We start from the raw sequence: 14,452 nt of genomic DNA, 5'->3' as shown, positions 1-14,452 counted from the left end.
CCACTGCAAGCCTTTTGCAACAGTTAGCAAGTGCACAGGAGTAGCAGAGCACCACCTTTTGGCTGACATTGTGTATTGCAATTAGAGTAAGACAGTAGAATGCAGCACAGAGGGCTTGGATGGGCAGATTTCCTGCAGACCCTGAGTGTGTGGGTGTGCTGATGTCTTTCCCTGGTAGGATGTTTAAATTTTGCATTTATAGGCCGTCACAAGGAGAGTAAGTGCTTTCACACCCAGACACATCAGAACACAGAAGTGTAACAAACGCACTTGTACAGTAAATTACATCTTGTGGCGAGCATGTCACACCACTGGGCTTGAAGCAAGCAGAGCAGAAAAATCAATGTCCATCTCATCTCTCTCTGCATCTTTGTATCAGCGTGGTCTGACTGCGGGCGACTCAGCGGTGAGAAGCTTTTAACTGAAGCACCAAAGCAGTGCTCTGGAAATTGAGCTTCTGTATCCTCCTTGCTGCCATCGCTGAATGCATCTCAGAGACAGTAGGACTTAGGCGTCTGTTTTGTATGACTAGTATAGGAGCCTTTTGACCTGATAATTGGGGGATTAATGCAGCAAAACAGTCAAGTATTTCTATTCCTGCTTTTTCCTTTTTATTTGTCTCCACAAAACAGCATTACTACAATAAGACTTCAGCCATAACAATGTTGTAAATTGGTGGTTGTGTTAAAAAAAAAGCTGAGTCAGCCCATAAATTGAACTTGAAGGTGAAACATCCTCTTTCTGACTGACTGCACAGGATTTCATTCCACCAATTAAATGTGAGCGCTGACCTCGGCTAACCTGAACCCGTCTTTTTTCTTCAGCCAAAAACCTATTGAAGTTGAGTTTTAAATGTCAAGCTCTCCTCCAGCCTCTTTGCTCGGACACTTCTACTCTGCTGATGTTAACATTTTCTGCTCATGAACTTTATACTTGAGATCGGACTTGACCTCTGGATTGTGATCAGGCTGCAGTCTGGAGACACAGCTACTGCACCTCTACCAGATGGAGTTACAGTGTGAGAACAGATAATGCAATGAGCAGGCAGAAATCCCTCCCACAGTCAAAATACAGGACCTCATCCCACCTCCAGTCCATATCAATCCTGTAATCGTCTATTCTGAAGAACCTTCCACCAGCTTATTCGTTTGGAACACAGACTTCCTGTTATAAACGTTTTTTTAAAGTTATAAAAGTGTGATGTAATACTTTGAAATGTTGCATTTAAATGCTACATCCAACATAGCTCTGAGATCCAGGGTATTTGGTCAGACTTGAAATCATCATGATGATTAATTGGACCGTTATAGGTAACATTTTACAAGTTTCTATTTAAAGAAATGTGATTCACAATTGCTATCAGTCAGAAACATAAGCAATATAGATGTATTAAATACATATGATCTATCCATTATCTATACCTCTGTCCTTTGAGGGTCTCTGAAGTCAATCCCAGCTGTCATTGAGCGAGAAAATCCTGGTTAGGTCACCAGTGTATAGCAGGGCCAACATACAGAGAACGACAACCATTTACACTATATATATATATATATATATATATATATATATATATATATAGTAGATCATATAGAGTGGTATATAGATTTCACTGTTCTCGTGTATGTAGGTGGTGTGTTATTTTATAGAAAGAGCTTATTCACTTTTCTTACATAAAATGCACATGTTACCAAAGCAACTTATAATGTACAGCACAGTGGCAGTTAAAATTTTCAAAACTCGAGAATAAGTCCTTATCATTTGAAAAAACATTTTATATTTATATATAAATCATAAACATTACATTTTTGTTGCCTTTTGTGGTATATTTTTTGTAGTGAAAAGGTGTTTGTCGTGTCTATGTGCACATTGTAAACCCTTTCACAGGTTCTCCCTCTAAAAAAACAAGTCAGCTGGAAACTAAAACCAGCTGAAGACACAACTCGAAGTTAACATTTATTGGCCATCAGATTAAATCTCCTAGCAACAGTTAGTGTCTCAGCTGACAGAGTCAACAGTTGTCAGCTAGAAGTGAGAAGCCTGCTCTTGTTGACTTATGCTGGAAACTAAAGATCCACTGTTTTGAGTTTATACATTTTTTTTAATGTTGTTTGTGACTCATATGGAAACCATCAAGCAACATGCTGTTGTTTATTCATTGAAATGAGGACTCAGCTCTTCATATGGGCGTCTGCAGCGCACAACAACACTGTTATCAGCTCCGGGGCACTTGGGTCCACTAACCATGTCACTGATGGCAGCGTGGGGACCTGTCATTATCTCCACATCTCGTAACATTATACAGAGCTAATATCGCAAGGTGGTTCAGCCATATGGAGGTGATTTCAGATTATGAGTTGCAACAACACAAATGTGTGTGTGTGTGTGTGTGTGTGTGTGTGTGTGTGTGTGTGTGTGTGTGTGTGTGTGTGTGTGTGTGTGTGTGTGTGTGTGTGTGTGTGTGTGTGTGTGTGTGTGTGTGTGTGTGTGTGTGTGTTTGTTTTTTTGTAGGCATACCGTTTCCTTGCCATTAACAAGAAGCTGGGGTTGAGTGGGCGTCCAGAGAGGCCAGTGGGCTGCATCGGGACCTGCAAGGTATGAAATTGCACAGCTACTTACATGTACACACTTCACTGATATGTGCAGTCCATGTTGGCCTGCCACACAGGTCATGGGTGACTGCATAACACCTCCCACATATTGATCTGCATACATTGCCTCAAGCTCAGATGAGTCAACCATTGCTTGGAAGGTCCACACAGGCACAGAAAAATATTCAGCTTCAAGAACTTTTCTCCTCCTCACACATACAGTACGCATCAATGAATGCTGAATAGATTTGACTTCTTCACAAGACGGGCTGCATTTTAATATGCTAAACTGCTGTCAGGCAATGTGTGTGAGTGGGTGTGTTTGTGTGTGTGTGTGTGTGTGTGTGTGTGTGCGTGCCATTGTGCATTCGCACAGTACATGTTTGCTTGGTGCTAATATCTCTTGCTTATGATATTCGCAGTTTCTCCCAAACGAAGTTCACAACACAAACAAATAAGTTGAGCTGTAGCAGCTTTCTCATACGAAGGCATCGCCAAGCAAATTAATCGTGGCTCCCAACGCATGGCTGAGACAATATTATAATGGAACAATTATGGTGAAATGGCAGACTGCCAGAGGACATTATCCTCATCAGTGTGTCTTTATATAGAAGCTCTCGTATGTGTGTGTTTCCTGTAACAATCTGCATGTGTGAACAGTGATTCCGTATGTACATGGAAGTGTATGTTCTGTATGTGTGTCATCAGGAGTGGTCATGTAGCTCCTGTGTGTCCTCCTTATCTAAGGATAGATGACTTGTTTTATATGCTGCCCAGAAAAATGTATACGTGGCTACTTGTGAGCCATCCGTCTTCTAATGCAATACTGTGTGTGTGTGTGTATGTGTATGTGTATGTGTATATGTGTGTGTGTGTGTGTGTGTGTGTGTTTCCTTCCAGATTTATCGTATCCTGGGCAAGACAGTGGTGTGCTACCCAATAGTGTTTGATCTAAGTGACTTTTACTTGTCCCAGGATGTAATGCTGCTGATTGATGACATCACGGTAAGTCTGGGTCACACTTGCAGAACTCTGTGGTGTCACGGTTCCACAGCCAACCACTTGTGATGTGCTCACAGAACTAACACTCGAATGCCACTCGGAGAGCTCATCCCTCTGGGGCCAAGGCCTAGATCCAGATTCATTTACATAATTCTGCAATTCAATTTAAATAAAGCCCCCTTGGTTGAGGTTAATAATAAGCCAATGCCATATGTGTATCAAGCCTGTTCACCAATCATCGTGTTGACAGCAAAGTAAAAAACAAACAAATAAACTAATAATATTTAATATAATCACATTCAAATTAAAGTATATCCTTTGAATAATTTGATTTGAATATTGAACATAAGTCAATGATAAATTTCGTTATTTAAATCCTTGCCCTCAATAAATGTATGAATGTTTTAACCACACTTGTTAATTCTGTTCAAAATAAAAAACACCTTTCAGTTTTAGTTTATTTTATGTTTCAAAGCTCTGAAACGTCAGATTCAAATTAAAGTTTGCTTTGGCAGGTAAGTTAAACTTTCATAAAAGTGGGAACTGAAATTTTGACCGCAACAAATACTGTATATGCAAATCTCAAATGCATGTGTGTGTGTGTGTCTGGATCTGCAGAACGCCCTGCAGTTCATCAAACAGTGCTGGAAAATGCAGGGACGTCCTCTCTTCCTGGTTCTCATCCGTGAGGATAACATCAAGTAATAAACACACACTCTATAATAGCTGTTTTATATTTTTTTTTCGCTCTACCTGTCCTATTATAGCTCTTTCATAACAATCTTCGTCCTCCAATCTCTCCATATATCACCTTTATCTCTCTCTCTGTCTGATCCGGCTGAAGCTCACAACAAAACTTATTGACAGAGTCAGTGCAATTTATCAGGAAGGTGCTACTGTAGGTGCTTGCTGATTCGGTGATAATGTTGCTCATTTATATCACTATTGCTTGGCTGGTGGGCTGATTACAGCAGTATTGACCATTACCCAAAGAACCATATGTTTAATGTGATACGAACGCTTGTACATTCACACTGAGCATCTGGGATGAGTCAGTGGCTCCTCACAGTCAATAGTCATTAGTTTGCTATTGATCGGGATGATGACCTGTAGAGACGATGACAGCGGAGCAAACAAAGCCTTGAGGGTTTGGTTGAAGAGCGCTTTAATATTCACAGGTTTGAGTTGTGATTATTCAATGCTAATGGTGGTGTTGACGCTGATGTTGTGATTGTGAAAGAGGAAATGGAGAAAGGGCACAAAATGTTTTGACCTCTGTGTCGCCAGGGGGAGCCGCTTCAACCCAGTCTTAGACATGCTGGCATCTTTCAAGAAAGGCAACATCGGTGGGGTCAAGGTTCACGTCGACAGACTTCAGGTTTGTGGATCTAATTAATGTAATGAGCTTATTATGTATTGATGTATTTAGTCATTCTGTCATTCTTAAACACTCTTTATATTATGCTTGTTAATGTCCTCAATGGATTATTTGATGTGTTTCTAGTCAGTCAAAGTATTTCGTTGTGTTTTTTTTTGTATAACAACAGCATTGCCCATCCTGTAAAAATGTAATTAGGTATTTAATCACTAGATAAACATAATTTGAATTATGATATAATACAATGGGTTGTTCAGACTCCCTTTTGTCACCATTCAGCAAATACTGAATATAACAAATGCCGGTGTATAACTTCTAAGACAGACGTTTATGTAATTATTCTTGTATCGACAAGAAGGTTTGAAACGTACAACAACACAAAACTGTCAGCAAGTAGAAAATAAAAATATAAAGTAGCAAATAGCAACAGCCTTAGTCTCACTGGTTTTAAGGAAGATTATACACATTCTTATAGCTTAATATATATGATATAATAACAATATAAAAGAGGTTCATTATATGTATGTATAGTTCTTTTGCATTGTGTAAGCACAATGAGGAGGTATAACACATAAATGATCCGTTTTATCATTTCATCATATCAAGGTCTGTTTTTAAACTTGAAAGAAATAATCTTTAGACATTTATTGTGAAAATTGTCAATACTAAAAAAAATATTTTGGTAACATTTTTGGCCACATCACCCAGCCATATCCTGTATACTCTAAAGTAATTCAGTGGTGTTAAAACATTCATATCCATTCAATCGGATCATTGTTGCTATCATTGTTTCTGCAGTTTTGATGGTTTACATATTGTGAAGGGTTTTCATGGCAGATGATGTCAGGGAAGAACATGCCACCCCCTCTATTCTGTTTGCTCTCTATTCTGTTACTGCGGATATTCCAGCTGTCTCTGAAATAAAGGAGGGCTTAATATTACAAATGTTTCAACAAATTGTTTTTTCAGGACTTCACCTCTTTCTCTGGTGAAATGTGAAAAGACAATCCCAGCCCTTAATCTGGAGTCCCTCCTTTTCCAATTGCAATGCAAGTGTTTATCTGTGTGTTGAACTCGATCTGTCAGATTAAATTTCTAGGGCAGTCTGTTTTTGTTTGCCCTGGAAAGGTGGAGCTCGATTCAGTCTCGTTTTTTTCTAAAGAGAAAAGGGGTGAGGCTTTTTGTGAAAATACACTGGAGCAGCAACAGAAATTATATTATGTATATTAAAAGATTAGAAGTCCATAAATGTGTCTTTTGAGGCACTGATAGGACTGTAGAGAAATCTGAATCAAAGGCTCTGTGCCAACAAGCACAAAACAACCAGTTTACATTACCGAGTTATACTATGCATGTGACATGAGAGATGAATGGAACAATAAGAGGTGACATAGATGCTAATGAAGGCAGCCACAGTACAACAGCAGAGCGGTCAGACAGGATTTCAGTGTCGGTGTTTCCTTGGTGGACTTTAATATGCCCTCACAAAGGGGTAGTAAATCACATCTTAAAAAGAAAGGACCACAAAATAGCTGCAGTAAAAATCACTTTATAATCATACAGTAATGAATGTTAACTTTGTTCCCAGCTTCCTCGAGAGGATTACTCAATTAGTTATTGGAGAGGGGATTCTTTGAAACTGCTGCAATCACTATTGTGACTTTGACAATGGATCAAATGTAATGCAAAGTCACAGTGACCAACCAGATCTATCACCTGCCTCTGCAGTTGCTCTTGTGCTGCCTCTGGAGCACTGTGACATCTTAAGCATGTTACCTACCCAGCATTAAACAATAGACACTGCACAATCCACTAACTGGTGAACATAGTTGAGAATTTAGCAGCTGGGGATCCCGATGTGATGCTCATGAGTTGGTGGTGACCAGAAATGGAGCTAAAAGTAGAGTGAATATGGGATGAACATTCAGCATTTGAACACAAACAAGATTCCAAATGAAAACTTCTATATCTCCAGTTCTGCTGGTTGAGTTAGCAAACAAGGTCCTCATATCCAACAAGTCATCTTTATCAAAAAGATGCATAGGTCCTTGCTATTCCTCTTATTCTTGTACAATTGAGTATTACGGTCACATATGAGATTTCAAGCCTAGTATTAAAAGAAAAAGTCATTATATTATGGGGAAAAAAACATAATAGGAAGAGAATAAAGTCGGAATTTCGTGTTACAATGTGTTAAGATGAGGAATTTGTAGCATCTTGTTAACGTATGCTCTGGTAAAAGTTTCACACATTATGTACTACTTACTCGTTTGACTCGTAAGAAAATATTGCACTGTAAACTGTGTTTACCGCAAAGACTTGTAGGAAATTGGCTCTTTTGTGGAAATGTTTGTTGGTGGTTGACTGCAAGGTTATTGTTGGTTATATCTGCATGTTATTAAAGAGGTTGTTCTACAGAAACAATGAAGATGGTCATCAAGATTTTCAATTCTTGTATTATTCTCAAAATCTTTCAATATTTTTTTATTAAAATGCCCATGCTATTATTGCATTCTGGGGTTGTTACAAAGATATTGACACACTTGATTGAAGCAGTATTAGATTGTAATACTGTACTGATTCCAAAAAAACTATTAATGTTAGTTTCCGTTTCAACACTGACCACTAACAAAGAATGTTTTAATCTAAATTGAATATCACTAGACTCTTACCAATCCAGGGCCCTTTTGAAATAATGTCCAGTCTTTTACTGGTTAATTTGCTAAATGTGGAGATGCTTCCTCTGTGCAAGTTTAGCATAGAGGAATACTCCCAGAAGTGTCCATTAATTTACAATGAAATATCAACATTTTACTTTAGACAGTTTGTTTACAATCTACCATGGCTGAGTTTGTGGGTTTAAGCTGCAGAAAACAATCAATCTTCATGATGGCAAAGAGCAGGGACCAAGGTAGCAGTAGAATTATTTTCAAATTGGTAACTTTTCATGACAGGTTTTCCAAACTGAACTTCTCTCCTGGAGTGTTTGTGATGTTCAGCAGAGAATTCCTCATAAGGTTAGGCTTTTGAGTGCTTCCTTCCATTCGCCTATTTGCTATTCACTTCACAGTTAACTCCTGCCGCTTTGAAACACTTCCCCTCTTCATCATCTCATTGTTATGGGGAGCACAATGGCTCCTCTCCTATATTCCTCTTACTTTTGTTTTGGAGTTGACTTCAGTTGGAATGGCTAATATCACATTTTGACCACAGGAGCAAGTCATGTTCAACTGTGCTCTGTACTCCTACACAGAAATGCTTTTAAGAAACTCAAACTTTTGTCATAATATTACCTTGTTAGACGCTCACGTGTTACTGCAGCCGTACAAATTTGTAAACATTTTGAAACTGTGGAGTTCTTTCATACCTCACTTCTCCATGTGTTATTTGTTATGAACGGCAGTATTCAAAGAGTTGTTTGTCTGAGTCAGGGAGCAAAGCTCTCCTCTGAGATTTATAAAGCTTCCTGTATTTTTTTGCCCTACAGTTTAATTTCCTCTTCACACATGTTAACAGTTACATTACGGTTCAATCTCTTATTGGGGGGGCTGTGACTCCGAGGATAGAGCGGCCGTCCTCTAACCAAAATGTTGGCGGTTCGATCCCAGTCTTCCCCATTCTGAGTGCCAAGTGTCCTAGGGCAAGATACTGAACCCCAAATTGCCAAATTTCTCATAGAAAAAAATATGTAAAACTGTGCTGTAGAGCACTTTGAGTGGTCATCAGGACTAGACAAGTGCTATATAAATATAGACCATTTTCCATTTGATATATTCCAGCCTGTCAGTAAGGTTGTAGTATATAATCACATTGCAAATTCTGACATTTTTCTGACTCTTTCTCTCATCAACCTTTTAGACCCTGATATCTGGAGCAGTGGTGGAGCAGCTGGACTTCCTGCGTGTTAATGAGGCAGAGTAAGAGCTTCCTTCAGTTCCCATGCATGGTTGGTCAGAGGTCAGAGCTTTTGTACTGGTCAAAGTTGTTAACTGCCGCATAACTGACACAAAGACCTGAGCTGAGATTTTTTCAGGATCAATAGAGTAATTTAGCATAAAATAAAAAAATATCCAAGGAACGATGCTCGCATCATTATAATTTTACATGCTTACATGCTTGTGTTTGTGTATAGGATCTCGGAGTTTAAGAGCTTTGAGGAGCTGGAGCTGCCTAAACACTCCAAGGTGAAGCGTCAGATGAGTACGCCCAACGCCTCAGACCTGGAGCAGCAGCCAGAGATCAGTGTGGAGGAGTGGCTGCACAAGCCCACGGATGAGATCATCCAGAAGTTCCATGTGAGCTTCAGGAGAAAAGAGTCCACACACAGACACACACACACAGACATGTTGAGATCAACATAATTTTCATTTACTTCAGAACTGTAGTATTCCTTATTAATAAACTACTATATGAAATTGCTGTTAATGGCAATATGAGCAAATAGAGTTACTCTCTGTTGTTAATAGTGAAGAAAAAATATGTAGAAGAAAAAAACAATTGTCAGCTGAGTCAGATTTGACTTGTATTTAATGATTTTGAACAAATAAAACAAATTAAACATACAATATATACTAGCTTTCTTTTTTCACTATACATAAACAACTCACATATCCTCCTGTGAAACATAACCGTCATTATTTGTGTGAAAGATGAACTCTATTCACTCGCTCTTCCCTCCTGTCGACTCAATGTCACACAACTGTCTTGTCATGGCTCACCTGGCCACACTTCTCCTGTCGCTCCCATTATATCGTCTTATTAACAACGATAATTAATTTAGGAACATTTCAAAGTTGTTCTTATATTAATATTTTAAACGTGTTCATAAGCATTTTAAAGACATTGAAAGTTAACTGTAATTTGTTGGCTCTGTGAGAAATTCAGGATGGATGTCAGTAGAAATTGTGACTTTGTTAGTTTTTTAAGGATTTTTATTCTGTTTTATAATGAATTAATGTTCCCATCTGCAGCATCTTTGCATGTGCACTAATGCTCTGTCATGAAAGTGTGTTCTACTTATTTAAGCAGCCATATAGAGGCCACCAAACATTACAATGCTGGAAAAAGTCTGTCTTTTTCATATTTTAGACACATTAAGATGTTTTCAAATGTTTATGAGGCAACACAATACAAACCAATGTATAAATGTTTTATCATACATGTTTTAGCATTGCAAACAAAACATTGTATTCAGCTTGGCTTTTGATTTTGTACTGTATTTGAGTTTGTTTATGTCTTTATTTTTTGTATTTGTTTGTCGTATCCATGACTAAGACAAGCTTTTCATTTGTAATTATGTTGGTCACAGGACTCCAACTGCTTGGCCAGCCAGGCTCAGCTCGCAGGGATCCTTCTGAGGAGGGAAGGACCAGACTTTCTTGCTAAAGATGGTGAGTATGCATTTTAATAACAAGAGCTAAAGTTCTCTCATTAAATGCAAAAGAAATTGAAGTCTGAAGTGTCACCAGTTAGCACTTTTTGCCAATATTACCCTTAACATTTAACATTAAATCTCTCAGTATAATAGCTGAGTATTACAGAGAATGCTGGGATTTTTATTTGTCTTAATAATGTTATTTAATGCCTCAACACAGAAACATGTGTGCTTGCAGAGAACCTGTCGGCTGAACTGGAGAGAATCTACAGAAGAGCTGGCAGCAGAAAGCTTTGGTCTGATATTCTCACACATACAACTCTTACAATGCTTCATTGATCTATGTGACATCAAAATGATTCCAGATCAGTTCATGATCTTGTCTGAACAGACAGGATTTTAAAAGTAAAACTAAGCATCCAGATCCATCCACATAAACTCCAAAGATGTACGTTATTATAAGTCATTGCTCTAAAGACATAGAATCTTTTGTTTATATCCAAAAATTTAATTAGATGTTAGAAATGTGCTTCATATTTTTTTGTCGGGTGACCTAAACCAAATTTTGTTTGTGCATATACTGTTCTTTCCACACTTCGTCATCCATTTAAAAAAAATCTTTCTTTCCCACACGTTAAAATAACTTGTATTTAATATGGCTGAACTGTAGGCTGGCAGTGCGCCACGCTGCTGCCATTATGAAGAAGTTTGCCAGCTCTATAGCTCCTCACATCACCACTATTCTGGTGCATGGGAAACAGGTAATGTTCGGGCCAAGAATGACGAAAGACTGCATGTTTGCTCCCCGTTAGCTGGCTAGCTACAGCTAGGCATACCTTGAGAGCTGTGTGAGGTTCTGCCAATCCTACTTTGAGATTCCTCATAACCAGGCTGTCGACAGAAAAAATGTCGAAGACTAATTTGATCGGACAATTATGAAATCTGGATTTGAGACTCAAATATTTCAAAAAGTCCCTACATCTCCTCCTGTTAGCTCATAATTAAATTAAAGTCAAATGCCTCATGCCAGTTCCCCAAAAGTGAAGCCAAATCATCTCAACCAACCCTGGTGGCTGGTTGCTGTTTAGGTTGTGATCCAGTTTAGTGGACGGGGCAGTGAAAAAATGAAAATACGCATCCATCGAGGTAGTTCTTATCACACTGATGTTTGTTCAAGTGTTTATGTTTGGTTAAAATTACTTATTTGATGCTATAAAAACAGGGTGAAATGTCACGCTTGGCAGCTGAGGATGACTCATGATTGTATTGGTGAAACCTTTCCTTAATTGTACATCTTATTATTACTATTATTTATTTATATTATTTATAAGACTGACTGTACTCAACATAATCCAGGCAATTTAACTTGCCAGCAGACACACTGGTAAAAGTGATATACTGCAGTAGTCGACTAGTATCTTAGCATCCAGCTAAAATATTAGGCAGTAAAAGCCACTTCTGGTTAAATATGGTAGACTGGCTTCCTCTCACACAGTTATGAGTTTGACCGACCCAGCAAGGCCAAGCTCGAAGGCTTCTGGACTAAGATGTTTACAGGAACTGTCGTTGTTTTGCTTTTTGTCTCCATTAACCATCCCAGAGGCTGGACACTCATGCACTCAGGCTGGCTGTAATAATCCGAGATAGAGAAATTTATCATAACAGGAAGTAAACATTAAGTATAAGAAGTAGTGCAACTGTACGAAGTATATTTAATAACAGTGGGCACAAAGGACTTTAGAGAATTTTGTGGCGTCTAGTGGTAGAGTTGCATATTGAAACTAGCAAAAGCCCTTCTTTAGAGAAGAGTTTGAAACAACAAAGTGCAACATGACAGACTCCATGGACGAGGACCTGCTTTCATTCTAGATGCGAATTTAGATGCTTATTGAAGTCTGGACAGTTTTTTTAGTGTAGTAATACAGTTTTAAGAAGATGTCCAGTGCCCACCGTTGATGAAAAAAATCGTACGTGTTGATTTTTTTGGCACAAAGCTACCAACATTGTATTTGTGGTATATTGCTCGGCTGATTCCCTAGGAATTATCTTGTGAGCTATTGTCCCACTCTTCGGTCATCAGTGTTTTCTGTGTCCATGCTCTGATTGGAATTTGTAAGGTTAATTGACATAAAAGCTTTTATTGTATGAAGATTCACTAATTAATTAAATACAAAATAATAGAAAATTTGATTATCCCTTAGAGGGAGAAAAAAAGCCTGGAGGCTGATTTCCAACTTGCTGGGAAATGGCATCGATACTGAGTTCAATTTACTTTCTCATTTCCCTAACATGGCCAGGAAGTGAAGCTTGAAATAGGTTCCTGCACAAAGCACCGGTGGATTGACACCATATCATGACTTCTAAACATCACAGCTTTGTTTCCTTTTTATTCATTGTGCTCAAGATGTGCCGTCGCATTTCTGCAGGTTTAAGCACTGAATAACTACACACACATTGACTGACACACACACACAATCACACACTGACTAACACACACACACACACACACACACACACACACACACACACATCTGAGTTGCCATCATCATATAATAAGAAGAAGTTGCTTTTCTGATGATTATATTAATTTCCCTATTCGTGAAATCATGTCATTTGTCCACTGCTTCTGTGAGGATTGCTTCAACTCCATATGTGTGTGCGTCTTTATCAACCCTGGCTTTGGGCTCCTATGTGAAGATAACCTATAGATATGTGTGTACTGCTTTTTTCTCATAGGATTCCTGCACGCAAGAGGAGGAAATGTGATGCTGCACAGATGCTTGAAAATAATGAATACCAATATTTAGTGAACATTAAAATATTTTGTGAGAAGCCAGACCTTGCATTTGGGCTTTAGATAATTAAATTAAATTAATGTATTAACAGTAATCTAACTTTTTGTTTGTATTTTAGAAAATGTTTGATGAGTGACTTTGGTTTAGAGAAGGAATCAGTTCAGTGGATTTTGTTTCAATAAGCAAAGGGGAAGAAATAAGCACCAACCAATACTCACCTTCATTTGAATAAACCTTATAGATATTTACTAAATCTAGGCCATCGATCTATAATTGAAAGTCCATTTCATTCCAGTGCTATTACTATGACACACGAAGTACATGTAAACTGTATCATACGTGCCAGTAAAGTTGAGGGATTGGCTCCTCTGCCTTATTTAACAAATGAACAACAGATGTTTAAGTCGTAGCTGTTAGTTGTTCATCTGTCATGACGTGAAAAATGTTCTTGTGTCTTTTCACCCACTAGGTCTGTTGTTCGCCTTGCTGCCAGTCTCTTAACTAAGCTAGTGGACAGCCTTGCTCCCAGTATAACTAGTGTTTTAGTGCATGGCAAGCAGGTAAGTGGACACGCAGACAGCAAGGCCTTAGTAGTTCACTGTCCCTTTTGTAGAATGATATATTTGAGACAATTTGGGGGAAACAGCATGTTAGGACAACGATTTTAATGTTCACTGATTTAGAAAACGGGAATTCGGTAAGATGTGATTATCAGCTCCTCATGTTTGTGATCCTATGGGAATCACTCAGCTAGCTGCATGTTCACGTTCCTCATCACGGCTCACATCCAATGTGTGTGTGTGTGTGTTTGTGTGTAACTAAGCTCTTCAATTGTAGCAAGGCTGCCAGCATGACCACCGGAGAATCATAATATGTACCGTGTCCATGTGTCTAGACACACTCCACAGGACGATTGATATATTGTGATGCAGGACTTTGTCTGATGCCACTCCCTTATCCAACTTAACACTGGATGAGTTTGGGCATCGTTTCCCGTCAAGTGTTATTCAGAGATTAGACTCCTCTCAAGAGTGTCGCTTATCTCGGCCCATTTTTACCCTTCTGAACAGTTTTAGGCGTTTCATTATCCCGGAGTAGCTCAAGGTGTGAATCTGCATATAGATTGCCTACCGGAGGGAACGCTCCTTTCAACATGATTGGAAATGCTGATTTAAAATTTGAGACGGCTGTGTTCCTCTGCTTACAATAACAGCTCGGTGGGAGGAAATAAGAGGCACCGCCCCACTGAAGTCAATCCTGACTTCAGTTTTGATTAAATCTCCCTGCAGTATTGAAATCCAGCTATGTATCCCCC

The 14,452-nt window shown here is 38.7% G+C and overlaps 1 protein-coding gene across 8 annotated transcripts in view; it reads left to right on the top strand.

The window, feature by feature from the left end:
• The window catches only part of phkb (phosphorylase kinase, beta), a 106,334-nt gene that overhangs the window by 83,599 nt on the left and 8,283 nt on the right, over positions 1–14,452 (top strand). For 3 of the 8 annotated variants that reach the window (XM_062389986.1, XM_062390010.1, XM_062389971.1), the window contains 9 exons: positions 2,509–2,592; positions 3,489–3,593; positions 4,209–4,291; positions 4,878–4,968; positions 8,827–8,885; positions 9,101–9,263; positions 10,277–10,358; positions 10,563–10,638; positions 13,607–13,697. In XM_062389986.1, the coding sequence (XP_062245970.1) occupies positions 2,509–2,592; positions 3,489–3,593; positions 4,209–4,291; positions 4,878–4,968; positions 8,827–8,885; positions 9,101–9,263; positions 10,277–10,358; positions 10,563–10,638; positions 13,607–13,697 (834 nt within the window). Of the gene's footprint in view, positions 1–2,508; positions 2,593–3,488; positions 3,594–4,208; positions 4,292–4,877; positions 4,969–8,826; positions 8,886–9,100; positions 9,264–10,276; positions 10,359–10,562; positions 10,639–11,012; positions 11,104–13,606; positions 13,698–14,452 lie in introns of all 8 variants that reach the window. The other 5 variants (XM_062390020.1, XM_062389993.1, XM_062390028.1 and 2 more) reach the window with 3 other exon arrangements.

The sequence above is a fragment of the Platichthys flesus genome, chromosome 1 (assembly GCF_949316205.1).
Source record: "Platichthys flesus chromosome 1, fPlaFle2.1, whole genome shotgun sequence".
NCBI classification, from domain to species: domain Eukaryota; kingdom Metazoa; phylum Chordata; class Actinopteri; order Pleuronectiformes; family Pleuronectidae; genus Platichthys; species Platichthys flesus.
The sequence above is the reverse complement of the archived record's forward strand: the minus strand, read 5'-3'. Positions and strand labels throughout refer to the sequence as shown.